The 23,718-nt window shown below is 38.0% G+C and overlaps 1 protein-coding gene across 4 annotated transcripts in view; it reads right to left on the bottom strand.

Annotated features, from left to right (window-relative positions):
* Positions 1-7,930: 7,930 nt before the first annotated feature.
* Positions 7,931-23,718, bottom strand: part of SCFD1 (sec1 family domain containing 1) — a 98,053-nt gene continuing 82,265 nt past the window's right edge. For 3 of the 4 annotated variants that reach the window (XM_057306477.1, XM_057306478.1, XM_057306479.1), the window contains 5 exons: positions 21,029-21,082; positions 17,808-17,860; positions 15,713-15,746; positions 14,164-14,229; positions 7,931-11,071 (listed from right to left, as the gene is read on the bottom strand). In XM_057306477.1, the coding sequence (XP_057162460.1) occupies positions 10,964-11,071; positions 14,164-14,229; positions 15,713-15,746; positions 17,808-17,860; positions 21,029-21,082 (315 nt within the window). In that variant the 3' untranslated portion in view covers positions 7,931-10,963. The remainder of the gene's footprint in view (positions 11,072-14,163; positions 14,230-15,712; positions 15,747-17,807; positions 17,861-21,028; positions 21,083-23,718) is intronic. The other variant, XM_026513539.4, reaches the window with a different exon arrangement.

The following is a 23,718-nucleotide window of genomic DNA, read 5'->3' as shown; positions in this document are numbered from 1 at the left end:
TTTACCCCCTTTAAAATGAAATAATTTCAGTGCACTTCTTGAAAACAGGATGTGCAGTCTGGACGTGCAGAGATGGGGACATGGCCCGGTCCCACGATCCAGTGCTCTAGCTCCTTAATGAGAGTGCGTGAGAACACCCAGAGAGAATGCAAATTGGAATATTTAAAAGCAGTTGGGACAAGCTCCTTTAATTTTGCTTATCCCTGGGCACCTATTTTCTGTGTACATTTGGGATAAATCTCTCAACCACGGAGTTCCCTTTGGATAGGAAGCTGGGACATGGGAGAGGCAGAGCCAGGAAAGCAAACACCGGGTGAGAAGAGCAGAGGCCTAAAGAGGACAGAAGATAAAGGCCCCTTTCAGGCAGGAGCTGATTTCTCCTCCTCGAAAGCGATTTTATTTTTACCAGCTTCAGAGTCGAAGTGGTCTCCTTCACTCTCCCCTTTGGATTGCTTTCCTCCCAAACACGAGCAGTTCATCAGAAACCTGAGCACCATTCCTCCGCAGCCAAAGCGCTGTCTCTGGGCTGGCTCTGCCCTGGTGTCCGCACGGGGGCTGCTGGCCGTCAAGCGTTGCTCTGAATTCAGGGAGCCGGGATGCCGGGGCTTGTAAGGCTGAATCCTGGTCTTCGTTGAGACACGGGAGCAGGCTCTTGATGTCAGGCCAGGATTCAGAGTCCATGCCAAGGCAGATATGTGGGGTGCAGACACTGGCGGATTTGTCCACACGGGCAGCCAGAGGAGAGGTGACAGCTGGCATGCATTAGCCACACGCAGACCACACGGGGCTGATCACCTCGGACTCTCTGCCCGGAGGGACACAGGGCAAATCACAGCTGGCACCTGAGGAATGAGAAAGTGGGGTGACTTCTTTCCTTCCCTTCCTGTGACTACGGCTTGGAGACAACTTGGGACATTTTGAGGTATTCCAAGAGGAGCTGCTTGCACTGCTGCCTACACAGAGGAAGACCTGCCTCCTTAACTGGAGGAACAGGACTGTGTACACACGGCGGGGGCGCCTGTGATCCCAGCTTGGAGCAGCGGGGAGAGGTGCAGAAGCGGGTGCAGAATCTTGCCTTGCTGTCCCCAGGATTTTACGCCCATGCCCTAGGGCTTGTGTGATGGCCGTCGCAGCCTTTCGAACAACAGTGACGCCAGTCATCAGGTCTTGGGACGTCTCTGTTGTGGCCACATAGAGCCCAAAGATGGCCGCGCTGAGGGGCGCCTCCTGGGTTCTTGCCTGGGAGAACCTCTCCGAAGCGGCCCACAGCACCTTGTGGCTGGAAAGGTCTGTGTGGACGAGTTAGCAGCCCCCCAAATGGAACGCACCGTCCTGCGGTTTTCACTCGTGTCAAGACAGAGGGAAGTGAGCTGTACCTGTACAAAGTATTCTATGACAAACCCAGTGACACTTCCTTGATTTTTAGAAAAGATTTATTCATTTTAGTGGCGGGGCGGGGCAGAGGGAGAGGAAGAATCTCAAGCAGACTCCCCCCTGAGCACACGCCCCCCTTGGGACATTCTTTGCTAATTTAACAATATATCTGTAGTCTTGCAGACCATCCTGTAATAGTACAGCAAGAGTTGCCTCATGACTTTTTGTAGCTTCCTGGGGTTCCATGTTATGGATGTATTCAAATTTATATAATGAAGGAATGTTTTCAGCTGACACCCCACTCCCCCAAACACCAACGTTTAGCAAAGATACTGGAAATGGCTTTTTCTTTCAAGGACGGAATGTGTTATCCGGAGCAAGGAGATAGATGGAGGACCAGTCCTGTGCTGAGGGTTGTCTGTACTGGGTCTAACTGAGCCCAGGGAGAGGCTGCGTTTACTTCTAAGAGGCTTTCTTAAAAACTACTACCTTGAAGTATGACTGAGAAACTTAATTTCTGAAAATGGCATACCTCCCATACACTGGCTAGAAGCAGCCCAGACACTGTCTCCAATCTTTCGGGAAATGAGGGAAGTTATAAGTCTTTTTGTTTTTGGAACTTTGGTATCCCCAGAGTATCTAAGTATCTTAGTTTTCTATCCTTTAATTCCTAATATCCTAGTATTCCTATTATCCTCTAATTCTTCATGTCAAATGGAAAAGGTTCTAGAGTGAGATCTGGCCAGCTCAAATTCCACTTCTACTCACTGAAGGACCTTGGATAGTAACTGAACTCTTACCTCGTATTTCCTTATCTGTAAAGCAGGGATTGTACTACCTATTAAGGTTTTTTATTAGGATTAAATGAGCCAACGAAGTTCTTGTCATATATTGTTAAATTAACAAGTTGTACTACAGAACACTACATATAGTGTGATGCTCTATGTGTAAGAAAAAAAGTTATATACGCTTATTACGTGTGTATAGAGAATCTCGGGAAGGATACAGAAGTTTAAAATTGTTCCTTTCCTATTCTTTGCTCTTCTGCCTCTTATAAGATATGATTCATGCGATTGATCATTGCTGATTCTTGGTTTACGTTAACTTATAAATTGGAATAGACGTTTACAAATCAGTCTTCTGTGACTGGTTGTAATCTTGAACATTAATGATGGTAGCACACTTGAAGATTATATAATCTGAGCTTTTTTTTTTTTTAAAGTAGAAGATACTGGACGAGAAACATTTGTGTGTGAACTGCATAATTAAAAAAAAATGCTCACAGAATTAACAATTTAAAACATTTTAGCAGCACAAACAAAAAGTAGTCCAAAAACAGTTTAATCAATTTTATTCTCACAAAAGTTTATAGTTGTAGACTTAGTGTAAGTAACTGTCAAACAATAAAAATCAATGAAAATTCTGGTATCTAGGGGCGCCTGGGTGGCTCAGTGGTTTAAGCATCTGCCTTTGGCTCAGGTCATGATCCTGGGGTCCTGGGATCAAGCCCCACATCAGGCTCCCTGCTCAGTGGGGATCCTGCTTCTCTCTCTTCCACTGCCCCTCCACCCCGCTCATTATCTCTACCTCTCTGTCTCAAATAAATAAAATCTCAAAAAAAAAAAAAAGTAAAAAGAAAAAATTCTCGTATCTGATAGACTAGGGACTTCTTGAATTGTGGCCTGTATTCTCCGGGCACATTTCAATTCTGAATCTATGTCCACATCAGCATCAGTTTTAGCAGTTCTGTGAAGCAGAATGTGTTTCCTCAAAAGCAGTTAGACTGATATATTGTCCAGAATTGGACATGACTTATTTTTCCCACAAATCGTAGAAACTGCTCTCAAACAGTCTTAAGTCAAAAAGTTAAACTTACTGAAATAGGTAATGGGAAAGGGAAAAAAAAAAAAAAAAAAGAGCTCCAGGTATGTTTTGATCCTGTCAGTGTAAGTTTTTGGTCACAAAAAATACTTAGGAGCAATTTTTTTTTTTTTTTTTTTTTTTAAAGTTGACTTCTTGGGGCGCCTGGATGGGCTCAGTCAGTTCAGCATTCAGTTCTTGATTTTGGCTCAGGTCATGATCTCGGGTTTGTGAGACTGAGCCCCAGGTTGGGCTCCCCACACAGCAGGGAGTCTCCTTGGGACGCTCTCCCTCTCCCTCTGCCCTTTCCCCTACTCATGTGCACACGCTCTCTCAATCTCTCTCTAGAATAAATTTTTTTAAAAAGTTGACTTCTGGTTCATTAAACCTAATCTGAAAAACCCAGTTCTTCTTAAGATTTAAATTCAATTTATAAATGATATTATTCTACATTTATCTAGCAATTTTTTTCATCTCAGACATTGAAGTTTTTCATTTCTAGAAGTCCATTTTGGGCCTTTAAAATATTTTCTGTATCTTAATAGTCTACCTTCTTGATTATATGGAATACAGTTATAATCATCGTTTTAATTCTTTGTCTATTCTGTCATCTGTGGCGTTCCTGAGTCTGTTTCTATTGAAATGTTTTCTCTTCATGATGAGCTTTCTTGCCATGTAACTCACCTGGTAAGATTTCACTGGGTTTGTTGGGTGCCCACTTTTATATTCTATTCTTGAGCTTTCTTGCACATGGTTAAGTTACTTGGAACAGTTGGATCCTTTTGGGTTTTGCTTTTAAGATTGGTGGGACCAGAACAGCATTTAGTCCAGGGCTAATCTTGCCTATCACTGATGAGTACTTTGCGAATCCTCCATGAATTATGAGGTAATTGGTTGATGGGAAGAGACATATTCCCGGCCTCACTTGAGCAAAGAAGGTTGTTCCTTGGGTTGTTTCCTCACCATCTGCACTGATCAGCATTCATCGGACCTTCTGCAGATCTCTAGAACTTTCTTCCTGTGTACCTCTCTTCTCTCCGTTATTCTGCCCTGTGGATGCTAGCTACCTTGACCTCTTCTAATGCCCAACTTTGTCTCAGCAACTCAGGGAGCCCTCTCCCTCAGCTCTACTTGTGCTGCAGCCTGAAAACAAATAATCTTGCCAGGAGGAAAGATGAGGAAATTGTAGGACTCAGCTTATTTGCTTTCCTTCTCTTAGGGTCACTGCCCTGTGCTTCCTGATGTGCAGTGTCTGAGAATCACTGTTTCTTATATTCTGGGTGGCATTTCTTTGGCTCTTGTAGGATGTTTAAATCACTCAATCACATCCATTGGATTTTGTATACTTTTAAGGCTGTGTCTGTTGCTGGCTCCAACACTCAAGTTACACTAATGTTGGACTCGGGTTCAAATTATGTCATTAGGACATCTCTGAGCTCTGCACTGTCTTCATTCTCAGCTGCCTTGTGGCCATATCTATGGCCTCATTTTAAGGTCCTCCAGTTTAAGTCCGGCAGACAGTGGCCCTCTTGTGCCTTTCCACGCAGTGACCTCAGCAGGAATCTAATTGCTTCTCATTGGCTGGGTTTGACTACTCCTCTATCCCTTATCAATTACTGTTATTGCCGGGTATAGTCAGCTCCACCTGAGACCTATGAGTGAATGAAGACAAGATTGGGGTGACAAATATCAGGGAAAAAGATGCTGACAAGCAAATCAGCACATGACAGTCACTTAGCCATAATCCTTCAGGAGATCCTAGAGTTCCTGTGGCTGTCTCTGGATTCTTAGGACACAATGTCATCTTGGTACACAGAGCTTGCTTTTTCAGCACAATCACAATTAGCTGTTCCTGTTGAAAGCGAGCCACGTTGATGAGGCTGATGCTTGGTAATTGAGAACCATCCTGAGGTTTCCATTGTAAAAGCAGCTACAAATATTTAAACTCTGGTACACACTCATAAACATTCAGGGATCTCTTTGGATATCAATTTTTGAGATTCCATGATTCTGTTGAACGCAGGGTAACTCAACAAAGTGAATAGTTCCTAGTTCTCTCTGCTTAGTCTACGTTTATTTTGAAGTGGTCACTACAACACATGAGAAATTCCGTTTCCAGTTTTCTTCATTCACCTGTCACATAAGTACAGTCTCCTCAGCCTGCGGAGCCAGGTTGCTCTGTGCCTTCCAATTTGAAAACCATCAACCATTTTCTGCAAATGTCCACTGTCTGATGACCTGGGTATATTTAAGTGAATTTAAATCTTCATGCCCAGCTTCAAATTCTTTTGAATATTACCTAAAAACTACAAGTTTTAAGGGCATAACTTGAAAACTCACAATTTCGATCATACTAGGATGTGTTTGTCTTACAGTTTGTCCCAGTACAAAAGTACCTGATGTTTTGCCTTGAATTTTCTTTCAATCCTTTATTTTGCCTTTTCCTTTAGAGCCCTATCTACGCCAAGCGAAGCAATCTTTCCCATGTTGGTGCCAACTACTCCAGTGCTGTCAGGTGGCTTTGCTCGCCAGTTCATGCACGTGAGCTCCTTAGTAGGGCGTTGGTTTTGTTGACCACCCTGTGCTTGTGAGCCCGGGTGAGCTGCATACCCCGAAGGCCCTGGGTTAGATGCCCCTACTCTGCACAACTCACTCCACACAGAAGAAAGGGGTAAAGTGACTGGCTCAGGTTGATCAGTGAGGAGTGGCTTGGCAAGACTTCAAGCCTTCTGCTTCCTAGGCAATTTCGAGCAGTGCAGAGAATGGATTTGGAGCAGACAGATGTGCATTCCATCTTTGGCGCCACCACGTACCGGCTATGACTTTGAGCAGGGTCCTTAACTTTCTGCGCTTCGTTTCCATCTATAAAATTGGTGCTGTACCATCTGTGAGTGCTGTTGTGAGGATTGATGTAACTTTTATAAATCACCTGGCACAGCATTTCCCTTTCCTGTTGACCTCTACCGCTCATGTGCCTTTTACCATGGCAGGAATCAATTCCTCTGAGAATCACCTTGGGGGCAGATAAAACTGGTTTCTGAATCAGCCAAGCTGGGGGCCTGCTGGGTAGACTCGTTGAGCTGCCCAGACCAAGAGAGCAGCAACAGTGACCCTCGCCTTACTGTGGATGGCCTGCTGGGGAACCCACACCAGGACAGATGGGGCTGGGTTGTGGACAGTGAGAGAAAGGCCAAAGTTTCCCGTTTTTTTTTTTTGTTGTTGTTTGTTTTTTAATAGGTCCCACAGAAAGGTTTCTATCATAGAACCTTGGCAATAACCTTCTTTTATGTGAACCTGAAGCAAACCTGAAAAAAAATGTGCATTCATTGATGAGACTAGTTTAACTTATTTTTGGCTGCAAACACAACATGAAAAGAAACCCCCTCCTGTGTCTTTCATGTAGTTTTAACCTAAAAAAAAAATTTCTGGACATACATTAAAGTCTAACCTCTCTGTTACTGAGGAAACTAGGACGTTGCTTTCTCTTCTCTATAGCTTATCACCTGGATTAACATTCCTGTCTCTATAACATTGTCTCCTTAAGCCCTGAGCATGAAACCACTTTGATCACTTTGGCCGATGATGTAGTGCTACCTACTGAAAGTTTGGGTTCCCTACAAATTCTTTTGTTGGAGCCCTTACTCCCAATATAATGGTATTTGCAGGTGGGGCCTTTGAGAGGTAATTGTGTTTAGATGAGATCATAGGGGTGGAGCCCTGTGATAGGATTAGTGTATAAGGGCATCAAGGGATTAGGACTCTACTACGTAAAGATACGAGAAGATGTTGCCTGCATACCAGAAAGATGGTCTTCACCAGACACTGGGATCTGCGGATTACTTAGCCTTCCAAGCTGTTTGAAATACATATAAGCGATTGGTCTACGGTAATGTGTTTTAGCAGCCAAAACATTAAATTCTATCTCAAGACCAAGTCAGATTAGTAGGCCCCTAACCAAATAGACCTCTTTTTCTTGACCTGAGCTTTGTAGGATGGCACTGACTCATGAGGGTTGGGAGTACAGAAAGAAATGGTCTTCTTGTGAATCTTCCTGTTTTGTCTATTATCAGGATGGTATGTATGTATAACATTACAGATTTCTTTTGATGAGGCTTATTAGGAAGAAAAGGTCCCTGGCCTTTTTAATAAGAATTTTTTCTCTGGAGTGACTGGCTTGCTTTTATCTTAAAGCTGCCTTGAGTTTCAAGATGATCAACGTTCCTTCTTGGTGCTGTATACCAGGAAGGTTTGAACCAAATTTAACACTTAATTTTATGTATTTTTTGGAACTTCATGGGATAAATGTATTGGTCCAATCTAGGTGATGTTGTTGCCATTATATAAAGAAGGGGTTCTATGATAAAATGTACACAGCTGTACCAGAGGAAGAAGAGACATTGAAGTACCCAGTACCCACTTAAAGTCTAGAGGCACCACGCAGGACCAGAAAAACATGGGAAGGTAATTTTACAATTAAAATGCATACAATTAAAAAAAAAAAAAAAAACCCCAAAATGCATACAAGCAGGAGATTCATGAACCAGTCAAGCATCATTTGCATATTTCTTAAATTTTCACTGGCTTCAATCATAACAAATCAGTTATATTAATATCTTAACATTATATTTAGGCAGTGTTTTCTTTCCTTCCTAAGAATTTTCTTTCTCATTTGTCAAACATAACAGGAGAGAGAATGTACAATTTTAAAAATTTATTTCTGAAATACTTTATTCTTTTAATTAGTACACATTATATTAAGTATAGAATTTCCTTAAAAATTAACTCTAAATTTCACTGTTAGGACACTAATATGAAGAAGAAAACATCTGGCTCTTTTGACTTTTCTTTTTACATTATCCAAGTAGATACTCATATTAAGGTTCTTCTGTGTTATTTTTGTCCAAGTTGTGACAGCTAAAACAAAAGAACAACTTTATTTTAATCACAAAAGAAATTTATGTATTCAAACATATTTGTGAACACCTTAAGAAAGAATGTATGCTTTAATCATGGTAAAATCTAGGTTTCTCATTTCATTCACTGAATAATAATAACTTTTCAATGTTTACCACTAATTCAAATGTTTAAAATTTGTATATCTTTTAAAACTCAATAGTAATAAAGGCTGTCCTAGTTAAAAAAAATCAATATAGATAGAAATTCAACTAATAGAAAACAAAATCTGAGAATAAAGTCAATATTAACTAACTCTGTAAAGAAAAATCTCATGTACAGCTTTATTGCTGACAGTTTACTTTTCCACATATTTTAATTAATTTGATATTTCTAACATATCATTAAAAAGAAAAAAAAAAGGTTTTTAATTCTGGAAGGCTGGGTAAACTACTGGCCTAATTCTCCCAGGGAAAGCAATTATAAACCTTAAACAAAATACAAAACTCAACTACTGGAAGGCAATGGAGAACAACTTGAAAGCTGGTGGGTTCAAGAAGGGAACAGACACTTGAAAGGAGAGACTAGCACGGGCTGAGTTCCCTGGTTCTGTGGCTCTTAGCCTAATGAACCCAAGTTCGGGAGCAAGTAAAGCCACTGAACGTGAGAGGAAATCCTGGAAATGAGAGGGACAGAATGAGGGAGCCCTAAATTCTGTGTATAAGCTTTTCCTAAATCTATGGTGAAACCCTGAACCATACAGGAATGAGAGAGAGACTAAGAAGCAAGATGTGAGCTGCTGCTCAAGAAACAGTTTGACATTTTGGTCTAACCCAGTTAATTGCCTGCTAAAGGCCCAAACTAACACTCCACAGAAACCGAATTCAATTTCCAAAAAAAAAAAACCAAAAAAAACCAAACCATTCACAATGTTAAGGATACAATCTAAAATTATATGAAGGGACAGGAAAATCGGACCCATTCTCTAGAGGGAAAGACAGTGGAGACAGACAGATGATCCATGTGTTGTAATTAAGACAAGGGTTTAAAAGCAACTATGACAACTATCCTCAGTGAAATAATGGAGAATATGTTCACAATGAAGAGAGAAAATCCCAGCAGAGAAATACAAACTCTATTTAAAAAAAAAAAAACCCAAAATGAATATTCAAGAACTGATAAATACAACATTATTCAAATAGCAGAAAGGAGATAACAAAAGAAAGTGAATCTGAAGATAGTACAACTTAAATTAGACACTCTAAAGAACAAAATCGGGGGTACCGGGTTGGCTGAGTTGGAAGAGCATGCGACTCTTTATCTTGGGGTCCTGAGTTCAAGCCCCACAATGGGTGCAGAGACTACTCAAATAAACTTTAAAAAAATCTTAAAATACCCCCCAAACAATGCTCAGAGATGTGTGGCATAATATAAAATGTTGAACATATAGGTGGGTGCATGGAGTCCCAAAAGGAGAGGAGAAAATTGGGCACAAAAACATCTGAAGAAAGAGCTGAAAATGCTCTAAATTTGGTAAAGGTAAAAACTGATAGATTCAAGAAGTTCTGTGATTGCCAAATAAGATAAATAAGAAGTCACACATAAATACACCCGAACTGCTGAAAACCAAAGATAATGAGGAAATCATGAAAGCAGCCAGAGAAAAATAACACATTACATGTACAATTATTTCAATTTGAGTACTGCTGCCTTCCTATCAGAAATAATGGACGGTGTAACATCGTGGAATAACATCTTTAAAGTTTTGAAAACCTGTCAATCCAGAATTCTATTTCCAGCAAAAATATTTAAGAATAAAGGTGAAATGCTTTCTCATATAAAAGAAAATTAACAGAATTCACTGTTAGCATACCAGAGCTATAATAAGTGCTAAAAGAAGTTTTGCAGTCAACAGATGGAAATTAAAATCTACTAGAGGTGGTAGGGATGAAGAACACTGGAAATCCTATCTGTGTAAATGCAAAGGATTTCTTTATGATACAGATGGCTGAAGTACAAATGATAACACTGTCCACTGTCTTGTGAGGTTAATGATATGTAGACAGCTGTAAAATATATGACGATCACAGAATAAATGCTGAGGGAATGGGTCATGTTTGCAAGGTTTCTATATTTAATGCAAGCGGCACAATAGTAACTCTAGCTCATAAACAGTCAAAGATGTATATATTGTGATCTCTAGAGCAACTGTTAAAATTAATAATGCAGAGAGATACACCCCCCCCAAAAAAAAGGTGTTCAAATAATACAAAGGAAGGTAGGAAAGGAGGAATAGAGGATGGCCAAACTATTTCCAACTAATAGAAAGCAAACAGTAGAACGGTGGATCTACACAGTACTTTGAAATTAATGAAGTTGAAGCAAGGAATAGAATGAAGAATGGATGAATGAGTAGGTATCTTATAAAGCAAGTACAGTAAAATGTTAACAGGGAGTGTACATGGTTCACTGTATCTTCCTGAACTTTTCTGTATTCTATCAGTGGGCGACCACATTAAGGTTAAAAATACAAGAACCACATAATGGGGATAAGAAAGTTGTGCTGGAAAATGACACTAGGAATAGATGCTAAAATGGGTCCAGGATACTGTTGTGATTTTTATGGCAGCCAAGGCAAAGGTGAATGAACATTACTGGTTAGACTACTGAGCATCCCGTTGTTAAGCTTATAGAAATACTGTTATTTATCAGAGTTTGCTGTATAGTTGTTCACGGCAAAACCTTATATTTTTATAGCTCTATGGCTTTTGGCTTCAGCTGGTTCAAACGTGTATGATAATTCTCTTGCTCTCTTTTGAGAAACATCAACAGCAAGTTATGGTATGTTAAGAGAAACTAACAAGGTACACTTTACCTGTTTTATGAACTGCGTAGCATTAAAAAGTTCACTGCAGCCATATAAAATGTGTTTGCCTTGTTTCCCCTGTAAAAATGAGAGAGAACTCATATAAGTAACAAGTAATATTTTCAATATTCCAAGAGTGATCAAGTCTAATAAGACTTTTTATTCTTAAAGGTTTTCTTGGGGGGGGAGGGCAGTTGGTGAATTTTAGTGTACACATGTCGACCCTAAAAATCGCATGGAAAAAAGTGGTGAAATGGGCATATTTTTAAAAAATGTATTAGTGTACCCTGTTGGTGCCACTTACACTGAAAATAGAAGGAATCTGATGACCGTCACATTTCACAGGAACAACTGTCTATGAAACCCTAGGCCACCATTCTTCCAATGTAGGATCTGTACTACTTGAAGACAACATTCCTAGAGTTTGGTTATGCTGACAGTAGGATATGGTACAAGTAGCATGAGTCGTCACTGCAGCCTCATTTGTGCAGTATTTATATATTAATATACTCCATTTTGTAATGTCTTGTGAATTTCATTCCTAATTTTGGCAGAATGCTGCACGCCAATTACAGCGGTCAAAACTTCTGCAGAATTTGGTAAGTCCTTAATGCTGACTTTATTATATGTATTGTGTGCTTAAAGGAAAATTCATTTCTTTCTCTTGTAATACAAGAGAAGGACATTTTTCTGTGATGTATCAGCTGTATTAAACATGATTAGCTGAATAAATGCCCTAGCCGGCCATCTCTGAGAAAAAATAAAATAGATCTCTCATTTTTTTCAAAATGAGATGTTATGTGCAACACCTATGCAGGGTTGGTACCGTAAGTGGGATTCTTGAGGCTCCACAGGATACACTTATACAAGACATTAATAAAGGTAGAGATCACAGCAGGATAAAGGAGGATAAAGAAAGCAGAGGGAAACATTAGAAGGGTCCAAATATTCTAGGCACAGCTCCCAAGATCCCATCTCAGTAGCACAGGGCACATTTTATTTTCAATTGTGAACCATCAAGTTACAGTGAAGACAGAGATACCCTGGTCGCAGGGGAGCCCCAGTCTTGTCCAAGGGGAGGGGTATTTTATATCTCTCAGATCATGTAACCAAAATCAGGTTGCATGACCAGGCTCAATAGCAGAAGCAAGAAAACATGACAAATTAGGTGCAAATCATCAATATTCACATTTTCTATTAAACAGTGCTGACAAGCTAGTGCAAGTTGTCTCCAGTCTATCTTGGGCCCTAGCACAGGGTTGTATTAATCACTCATTAGTACATTACATTCATATTAGCCTGATGTCAGCACCATGGCTCCCAAGGTTCCCAGAGATAAATAAGCACAGGGTTGAAATAAACTAGCTGAGATTAATCCTGTACTATGGGTTTAAACATTGCAGTATACCAGTGCAAACTTAATTATGCACAAACTTGATACCTCCTCCTTCCGTTAAAAGCTGAACTTTATGGAGGCGCCTGGGTGGCACAGCAGTTAAGCGTCTGCCTTCAGCTCAGGGCGTGATCCCGGCGTTATGGGATCGAGCCCCACATCAAGCTCCTCCGCTATGAGCCTGCTTCTTCCTCTCCCATTTCCCCTGCTTGTGTTTCCTCTCTCGCTGGCTGTCTCTATCTCAGTCGAATAAATAAATAAAATCTTAAACAAAAACAAAAACAAAAAAACCCCTGAACTTTATGAAATGTACCAATACCTGGATTCAAGGTAGCAAGTAATAAATCTAGTTCATTCTTCAGCCAATCACCTTCCATCAAGAGCACAAATTGTGGTGGCTTTAAGTTCAGTTACCAATATATCTGGTTACTTATTACCAACTTTTTTTTTCCCTTTTGGGGTCAGCACACTTTTACTCCCAAATTGCTTTTGGATATGAGTGCATATTATTTCTGCAACTACAGATAAACAAAAGGGCTACTGGAACACCTATTCAAAGCCTGTTGTGTGCTTTATATATTTGTTCAGAGCACCTATACAAATGACTGAATTCCCAAATACCCTGAAGAATCTGAATTGTGATTTCTTTTGGAAATGTACATTATAACTTCAAAATGTCTGATAATGTTATTGGAGAATCAGATAATTAGAAATTTCTAAATTATACTTTTGCTTTAGTAAATATACCTCCACATGTAAATGCTCTCAAAATTAGACAAATTAAGAAGATGGTTATTTAGGGGCGGCTGGGTGGCTCAGTCAGTTAAGCATCTGCCTTCGGCTCAGGTCATGATCCTGGAGTCCTGAGATCAAGTCCTGCATCGGGCTCCCTGCTCAGCGGGGAGCCTGCTTCTCCCTCTGCCCCTTGTCCCTGCTTGTGCATGTTCTCTCTCACTCAATAAATAAGATCTTTAAAAAAGATGGTTATTTATATGATGAAGGACTGACTACTGGTTTTCACAGCTGGTTCTACTAGTATGTTCAAAAGGTCAGTGTCCATGCAGGTTTTTCCAGTATATCTCATGTGTAAGGCAGGTACATCTTCTCTTCAGAGACGTGAAAGCCTTTGTGAAGCACATTCACTTTGGGGAGACTACTAGATAAACCACTACTGTGGCAGAGCCAGTATGTTCTCTGTATCAATCACAAACAATTTTCTTATATTTTTGAAAGTTGAGTCTTAGCCTGAGTACATTTGATTCTTATTTATTTTTTTACCTTTGACCCCTCTCACCCATTTCTCCCATCTACCTCTGGCAACCACCAATCTGTTCTCTAAATCTATGAGCTTTTAAAATTAATTGAGAGAGAGAACCTCAAGCACACTGTATGCTGAGCATTTAGCCCGAAGCAGGGCTCAATCTCACGACCCTGAGATCATGACCTGAGCTGAAATCAAGAGTCTGATGGTTAACCGACTGAGCCACCTGGGCACCCCATGGTCTCTGAACATTTAAAGTCAAATTTAGATAGATAGCTTCCAAGTACGTTACATCAATAAGATATATTATTTTCCAGACTACAATTCTAGGCTAGAAATGTGACCGGAATAGGAAAACAATGAGCACATGGGCATCTCCCCTATATGAGGACTTTAATACTACCTCTACAAAAGGGAGTAAGAATCAGAAGAGCCACCGGAGAAGGCTAGTACGCTGAAGACACAGAACAGTGGAGAAACATCAAATGGTTAAAGAATAAAAAGGCCAACATGTACCTTTATATAGTCAACAAGATTTTGGTATTCAATGTAGTTGCCTCCTCCCACCACAAAAACAATTGCCTAAAAAATGTAGATAGAAAAAAATAGGTAAGTTGAAAGAGTATTTTAAGTTAAGCAACATGGTTTTTAGTTTGAAGCATATTCCTCAACTTACATAAAAAAAATAAAAGCTAGCAAAAGGTCACATCCTAAGCACCTAATGCTACTTCAATTAAAAGAAATTTGTTTCTAAAACGTGTATAGAGGAAAATAAACCTCATTCTTCAGTTAAGTAATAGCAAATAAATCTAAAGGGCTTCCTCCAAAATGCTTTTTAAAATTTGAGGGTATTTACTGTAGGTAGGAAAAACAAAACTTGGCATTAACATAATTTCCAAAACATTCTTTACTATATTTATTTTTATTGCGAAGCTTCTTGTATTTCAAATGAAAACACAGTCATGACATCTTCACGAAAGTTTGGAAGCCAATTTTAGAAACAAGTTCCACACATATAAAACTTTTACCACAGTCTTAGACTTCTTTTTCGTGAATTACCTAATTTTCTGTCCTTTTTAAAAAAATTCATTTAAGTTCCAGTTAGTTACTATACAGTGTAATATTAGTTTCAGGTGTACAATGTAGTAATTCAACATTTCCATCCAATACCCAGTGCTCTTTGCAGCAAGTGCACTTCTTAATTCCAGTCCCCCCACGACGTCCCGTCTGGTAACCATCAGCTTGTTCTCTGTAGTTAAGAGTTTGTTTCTTGGTTTGTCTTGCTATTTTTCCTTATACTCATTTGTTTTGTTTGTTAAATTCCACATGTGAGTGAAATCACATGGTATTTGTCTTTCTCTGACTTACTTCACTTAGCATAATATACTCTAGCTCCATCCACGTTGTTGCAAATGGCAAGATTTTGTTCTTTTTATGGCTGAGTAATATTCCATTATACACTTCTGTACCCATTCATTAGTCGATGGACACTTACATGAAAAGATGTTCAATCAACATCACTCATCATCAGGGAAATACAAATCAAACCACCATGAGATACCACCTCACACCTGTCAGAATGGCTAAAAACAACAAAGGTGTTGGGGATGATGTGGAGAAAGGGGAACCCTCTTACACTGTTTGTGGGAATGCAAACTGGTGCAGCCACACTGGAAAACAGTATGGAGGCGCCTCAAAAAGTAAAAAGAACTACCTTACAATCCAGCAGTTGTACTACTAGAGGTATTTACTCAAAGGAGACAAAAATACTAATGCAAAGGGATACATGCATCCCAATGTTTATAGCAGCACTGCCTACCACAGCCAAACTATGGAAACAGCCCAAGTGTCCATCAACTGTATCAGTTATTTTTAGTTCAAACTATTCTAAGTAGTTTTATAAATGAGGAAAATATGGTTACTAATATGGTTACACAGAATTAGTTTTATCAAAATTACCATAGAGTAATTGTAATAAAGCCATCTTTAAGATGAAGACAGTTCTTCAAGCCTGCTTAGTCATCATCTTTCCATTTTCAAGACAGAATTTTTATATAGAACTTACCTCCTGGAATGGATTTTTGTTCCTTGGAACTGAGCTGCAACAAAGGAAAAATGGTAGTGAAAATTTCACACATGGCTTTCACTATGGATAAAAGAGGTATGGGAAACACACATGTGCATACACAATTAGATATGTATTTACAATTCTTCCTCTTTCACGTTCTCTGAGGCTGGGTCCTTTAGTTTTGTGTACCCAAACAGTGAATTAGGATGCAGAGGGACATGAGGTACATGTGTCAGTATCTAAAAGGGAGTAGGGCAATCTGTTAACTTTAAAATCTAAGAGAAAACTGAAAGGGAGTAGGAAACACTGAGCAGCAGCTCTCAGAAGGAATAAAATCTGGTTATAAGGTAAGTTGCTAAAATATATATTTTAGTGGTAAATTATAAAAAATTTTACTCAACATAATTTTACAGTTTGTCAGTATCTACATTTGTGAAAAAACTAAACACACGTATGGGAAGTAACAGGAAGAAATGGGATGGGAGGAGAAATTTGCATTTTGCTGTAGCTTATTAGTTCTTTGTATTTCTAGATACCATTCATTATATATTACTACATGTATTAGCCACATATTTATATACTTATATTTTATAAATACTTATTTGGTGTCCAAGAGCTCTTTTAATAAAGATATTTTGCAAAGCTTTTGTGAGTCAGACATATTTGTTTCGGTGCTAAAACAGGCAATACAAAGAGAACTTAGGTTCCCTCACAAGCAATTTTTCAAAATCCCAACAAAGAGGAGAGTGCTATTATACCATCCTTAATTACTGAAAGGCCAATTCCACAACTTTACCATCTTTTCCTCATTTCTATGGCCTGTGGAATGAATTCTCCATAGAAACAGTACTTTAAGTTCCTCTAAGAGTACACATAGAAGGAGGAGAAATTTACATAGCACAATATTACTAGTAATTAATAATCGAGATTAATTGCGATCAAACAGCTCAGGAGAAGGCAAAGGAGAAGTTTCTAAGAAGCAAAATGTGTCTACTTGTTAGCCATATGCAAATACAAGGATAAAATGTAAGCCGGAGACAATCAAGACAGGAAAAGAGTTATAAATCCAACGTTTTAACAGGTACAAATCAGTGGGTTTTAGTGTATTTACAGAGTTTTACAACTGTCACCACTGTCTAACTTCAGATCACTTTTTTACCACCCACAAAAGAAGCCCTATACTCATTAGTTGTCATTCCTCATTCTCTCCCTTCTAGAATTAATTCTTTGTCAAATTCTCCTTTGCCAGCCGCAGCTGCCCTTAGCAGCTTCTTTTGCAACTTTAGCAGTATTTCTGGTAAATTAAGAAAATAACCTTTTAAGTCACAGTCTAATAATCTAAAACAAATAATCAACTATCTAGTGACCAGATTATCTGTTCTATTGACAAAGATGTAAAAGCTTAGGATAAAGCAGAGACAAAGTTCTAAAGATCCCAAACGTAAGATGTCAGCAAGGAACTAGCTTCCCTCAAGTTTAGATGAGAAAGATCATTCTAAGAAGGTTTTTTTCCCTCCTACTTCTGCCTATTCTTTCTCTATGTCTTGTAGGCTACTTTTCATACTACCACGAAGTAAGTCTTGAAAAATGATATCGATAATGAAGCAAACAAGCGCCTTACCACACCACGTCTGTTATAAAATAGAGTATCTGTAGAATGTTTCACTGCCATAAAGAAGTATTTACAACAAGCTACAGAGGCTTGGCTTTTATGGACCAGTTAAATAAAAACAACTGGTATCCAACATAAAGTTCCCATCTTTGCTTTGGTTCAATAAGAATATTCATTTAAAAACACATCCAAATTTCCCTCCCCCATACAGTCTGTAAGACTGCCATCTCGTCATAAAAAACAAAAACAAAAAAATAAACCTAACACATTTTTTTTGTGTGAGTGTATATACTTGAAAAGAACCAAAATGTCAAGTAAAATTAGCACTGATTATCTCTCGGTAGTAAGATTATACTTACCAGTTTTCTATATAGTTTGAATTTTTAATAAGCAATTACTGATTTATAACAAAAAATTATTTCCATTCTTAGCAGGGTGGGAAGACCTACAAACAAATTACACAAGTCAAGAGCTGCTTACCTGTCATTGCCCCGTAGCATTTTGGGATCAAAATATCTATAGTCATCAGTTTCCTATTAAAAAAAAAAAACCAGAACTTGAATTCTCTTTAGAAAGTTACCATTTGGTTTTGAGTATTTTATCTAATTAAGCTATTAATCTGGTGGATTGATGAAATAAATCTGTCACCACCACCACTACTAACAGAGCAACACTATTCTAAATACTTTAGATGAAATTACTCACTTAAATCCCCATAACATCTGTGAGATAGTTAGTTACCTCTGTTTTTTCAGATGGGCAAACTGGGGTACAGAGAAGTTCTGTCACTTTCCTAAGGTCACATAACTAGTAAGTATGGGAAGTCCAGGATTTGAACCCAAGTAGTCTAGTTTCAATGCCCGAACTCTTAACCACTATACTATGCTATACTATACTGCTATACTGTCTTGAAAATATACCTATTTTATAAACCAATTATTTTTATTTTTAGAATTTTATTGTATGTCCATGATTTTACTGAATATACAGAATAACCTAATATAGGTTCATAATCTCTATTACTTGAAACATTTAGAGTTAGATGTATTCTGGAATTCTGAATTTAAAAAAATTTTTAGATAGGTAATATCATGCATAAACTGTATATAACACTCCCAGTTATGGGAGTTGGGTTATACAAAATCCTTCAGTTTTCAGAACTTCGTAGATTTCAGAAGTTGTGGATAAGAGGTTGTGGACTCTATCAACTGCAAACTAGCTTCTTGATATTAAAGGAGCTGGAAAGTCCTGTTTTACTGCTTGCAGTGTGATCACTCCCTAACCTCTGCCTCCCCCTCCTTCCGCAGCACAGTCAGCCAAAGGAGTATGTTCTTTGCTGGAGCGTGGATGGCCCTTTGCAAACCTGACTAATGACAAACTACGCACTGGTTGCCACCACCTAGTCCCATACTCAGTGGTGGACTGTGCTTAACCAATTACAAAACTCTCAGTGCATTCAAAAGTAGCATGATAATCCTTCAACACTTTGCTCCAGGAAACCATTACCAACCAGATTTACAAAATGAAACCTATCTGATATCTTTTAAATTCCCTTCTTTCAATTTATCCAGTCAAGAAAAGCAAAGGAGAACACTTAGTAAGTGATAAGAATGCATCTAGAATTAGGATATAGCATTTTCAAGACTTTGAGATAAAAGGCATTCAAGATTACCCACCAGGTCTAATTTAGTCCACTTTGCTATGCTCTTTGGTAATTTGCTAATCTCTCTTTAATGCCTCCAAATCAAGTTGTCTATCTGGGAACAGGAAAAGGATAAGAAAAAGTGCAGGTAGCTGCCTCATCTAGCAGATGGATAAAAAAAAAAAATGCTTTCAAAGCAGAAAAAATTTACTAATTCTAATTAGTTAAAAAATATCTGTCTGTAGTAACGTGTCTTCAGTTATACAGATAAAGTCACTAGTTAACTAATAAATAAACTTACATAACCTGAAGAAACATCAAAATAACTGTAATTTAGCCATTCATGTGTCTATAACAAATATTGTGGAAGGCATGTGTATGTTGGAATGAGTAGTAATCAGAAATACAGGAATAGTAGGTTTTTGGTTCCAATTCCGCTACTAAAAATAGTGTGACGTGGGAGAAGTCATTTAACATCTCTTGGTTTCTTCTTCCCAATGTTCAAATTACTTCTAATGTTTCCTTAAACTCTAAAGCACTGTGACTCCAGGAAAAGCATGTTTCTTGCCGTCATCAATATAGCACATTGGTGAAAAATGTGGCCTGCCCAGCTCTGCCATTTATTACTTTGTGTCCCTGGGCAAGTTAATTAACTTTATTGTGCCATAGTTTCCTCATCCATAAAATGAAAATAATAAGATGGTATTTTTCGTAGAAGGTTCTAATAAAAACTAAATGAAATGTGAAAAATGTTTTGAATGGTTCCACAGTTCCACATAAAAAGTATGTAATAACAGCTATCATCTTTATTACTGTCATTATTCATTATCTCAACTTCAAAATTAGAGATAGTAACAAAATATCCTAAACTTCCTTAACCCCTTGGGTATTTGGCATCTGTCTAAAATTCTGCATTTATTCATATTTTTAATCTTTATTAGTGTTTGGGATAACATCTCTCACAAATTTAGAGATTATGAAGTAGTATTCTCTAAGATAATTAGTCACGAATGTATTCTTCTCTCAGGCTTTCAGCCTTTTCAAGAAGAGCTACTTCTTCCTATATTCTAGGATGTTCTAACAGTCTACTGTTACACTACATTGTATACCATTTTCTCTGTACAGTTGCTGGACCAAAGAATCTAATCCTTTTTGGCTTATCATTATAGACCATTCTCTCATGCCTTTCATAAATGTAACTGACTCCTTTGGAGATGTTTTATTATATTCTTTATTTTCATATGATCAGACTTTTTAAATGTTTTGTTAATTTCCTTTAGTAGTATTATCATGTTTTAGCAATTACAAAAAGTGACACAAAAAGTGACACATTTACCTGAAGATTCTGTTCCATCTTTCTTAGCATGGGATCTTAAGCCTTGCTGCCAAAATTTATAGAGATCCAGATCAACCCGAACTAGGGTTCTAATGTTGCCTTTCTTGATTCTAGACCCTTGTGATAACCACTTTCTAGTCGCCACAATAACAGGATGAGCTGTTTTATGAAATGGACTGTGATGATTTTCACATTCTTCTCTCGAATTGTAAGCAGAGAGCTTGGAAAACCAGTATATGCTAACAATATTTACCCATTTGTCTATTCATCCAACAATTTCTCTCTCAATTTACTTTTCAGCCCAAGACTTTCATAACATCTGAACACATGCACTTAAAAATATCACTGTGTACTCCTCTCCTAATTTTCATAAAGTTAAATTGGTCTGGTACTCTATACTACACCAGCTGATGCTCACTAGTTCTTTGTCATTTACAGAAGCTTGCTACTTAGGATATATTTTACATTTAACTATATATAGAATATAATCTACATTTAATTTGGATGAGAGCTGGCTGAAATAGTTATAGCAGCTGAGAAAACCAATTCTCATTATCTGTGATAATGGCTAAAAAGGCTTTTTGAGAACACGGATTCCTTCCTTTCCCTCATGTAGTCTGCTGTGATTAAGCCCACAATGAACTCAGATTGTACTGCTTTTCATGAATGTACTGAGTTTGATATGTTCATGGACTTGTAAGTACAATGTTATATGCTACTTACAGGATTTGACTTCATCTCCATGAGATTGTCTAGAATACGAGTAACAGGTAGATTCTGTGGAAAAGATAAATATTTTGTTAAACATTAGAAGAATAACCAAAGTTGTTCTCTATTAACAAAACAACTGAATCATTCCACAGGTAAGCATGCTTACTTTTCCATGAACCACATCTAAAATTAAGTATTCTGTGAATGGTGTCATAGATGTAAATACCCCTGGCACGACTCAAGTTTCCAGAGAAAAAAATGTAATTCTAAATCAAAAGGTCCTTTTGCTGTGAAAGTGTAACCAGGTTTTAATACAAACACGTTTGGGTTTTTTACTTTGTTGGATGTTTGCTTTTTAATACGACCACAGTTGCAAACTTTTGATCAAATAAGAATCCCATTTCCCCTATTTCCTTTCTGCAGGTAGTAAGAGTTTCTTTAGAAACAGAGTAACTTAAAGTTTGAAAATGTATGAGATTAAAGAAACTCAGGAGTCTTTCATTTCTAATGTATATTCTTCTAAGCCAAAAGGATACTTGTGTTCTTTGAAAAATGGGGAAATGGATACATACAAATTTTATTGACCATTTTTGTTTTGCCTGGGAGAAATTCTAAATTTTCAATGACATACTGCATTGTTTTCTTGCAGAAGAAATTCCACTTTGAACATGAAATGTGTAACACCTGTGTTGGCAGAAGACTGCCTCTTGACATGCTTACATGCCTTGGGATAAGAAATAGTATTGTTACATTTCAGTCTATTTTTTATCATTATTTTGAACATAAAACATGAAGTACAGTTTACTAAGTGACTCTTCATCCGTACTGGGATAGTATTCTGCTTACTTTGAGCTGCTATTTCCCTTATGAACTGTATAGGATGTTCTGTAAAAAATATTTTCTATCTTAGAGACTTCCTACAACAAAGGCAACATTAAATCTGATTATTTAAATGTAAATAACACATTACTATTTTACAAGAGTTTTGCTTTCTTTAGGTCATAAAACATTTTATTATTACTAAAATGGACTACCACTACAGAAAATGCTGCTTTGCCCAGACAGAAAATATGAATTTCTTTTTTCTTTTTCTTTTCTTTTTTTTTTAAAGATTTTATTTTCTTCGACAGAGATAGAGACAGCCAGCGAGAGAGGGAACACAAGCAGGGGGAGTGGGAGAGGAAGAAGGAGGCTCATAGCGGAAGAGCCTGATGTGGGGCTCGATTCCATAACGCCGGGATCACGCCCTGAGCCGAAGGCAGACGCTTAACCACTGTGCCACCCAGGCGCCCCTCTTTTTTCTTTTTCTTCCTTGAGATTAGCAAGTAAAAGCCTTTTAAGATAATCTTAGCCAAGTAAAATTAAAGCTATTTCATCACTCCCTGATATTTGTGTTGGCCAGAAACCTTTTAATATAAACAAAAGCACCAAAGGTTCGATCTAACTGAATGTATTTCCTGAATTCTATTATTTGGAATTAAAAAAAAAATAACATAGCTCAAAATTTTACCTTTTAAGTTTTGTTTCAAATAAAATTGAGTTTGTACAGGTAGGAATAAGTCTAAACCATGACTTTCTCTGAAGAATGACTGGGGGCAGATTTACATCTATAAAAAGGCTTTATCCCAAAGAACAAACTGCAGTTATAGATTTCTTCCAAGTAACATTAAAAAACGATGAAGTACTTTGCAAAATAAAAGGAGGGAATGATTTTTAAAAACACCCGGAGCAAGAACACATTAAAATTATAAGATTTTACTAAAATTAATTTTATACCAATTTCTCTATTTACCTACAGCTCTCCACTGAGCTCCCTGAATTGCACTACCACATCTGTGCCACGGAGAAAAATTCAGAAAAGATGTTATGTAATGATAAAGCTGTTAAGAGTCATACTACTTTTATATTTGTGAAAACAACTGGAAATTTGAATACTTGTATCAACAGCTCATGATAAATCCTCATGTAGTATAAAAAGGAGATTTTTCTAAAAGGTACAACTAAATTTTGCTTTGTATTTTATAGCTTTGCAATACCTAGAGACAAGCCTGCTAGTGAACAGGTCATTAAATAATATAAGAAAAATTCCTTTCTAGCATAATAATTCAAAAGTTCATGAGCCCAGAGACAATTCTTTATGTTTTTCTCTGGTCTTTACAACCACATAACACCCAAAGCATCATCTACCATTGCTGCACCATAGGATATTCACATACTACCAGAGATTAAGGAAAGCTTCAAGTGTTGAGAATGATAAAGGAAATACATAATTTCCTTTCCATAATGTTGTTAAAGGCACGAGAAAGATTACTTCAGAAAACAACTTCTGAGATCCTTGTCACCAGCTAATGCTCTACCTAGCTTTTGTTCTTTGCCTAAATGAAGAATTGAGTTCATCATTAAATTAATTTTTTTGAGAGTAAGTGTGGGGGTGGGAGGTAGGGAGGGAGGGGTAGATGGAGAGGAGAGAGAAGAGAGAGAAGAGAGAGAATTCCAAGCAGGCTCCACACCCAGCACGGAGCCTGAGCCTGATAAGGGGCTCGACCTCACAACCCTGAGATCATGACCTGAGCCAAATCAAGAGTCAGACACTTAACCCACTAAGCTACCGAGTTAATCATTTTAAAAAATCACTGGTTTTTTTGTTTGTTTTTGAGAGAGAGAGAGTTGGGGGTGGGGGCAGGGAAGGGCAGAGAAAGAGG

This window comes from Ursus arctos, unplaced genomic scaffold (genome assembly GCF_023065955.2).
Source record: "Ursus arctos isolate Adak ecotype North America unplaced genomic scaffold, UrsArc2.0 scaffold_37, whole genome shotgun sequence".
Lineage (NCBI taxonomy): Eukaryota > Metazoa > Chordata > Mammalia > Carnivora > Ursidae > Ursus > Ursus arctos.
This window is presented reverse-complemented; position numbering and strand designations above follow the sequence as displayed.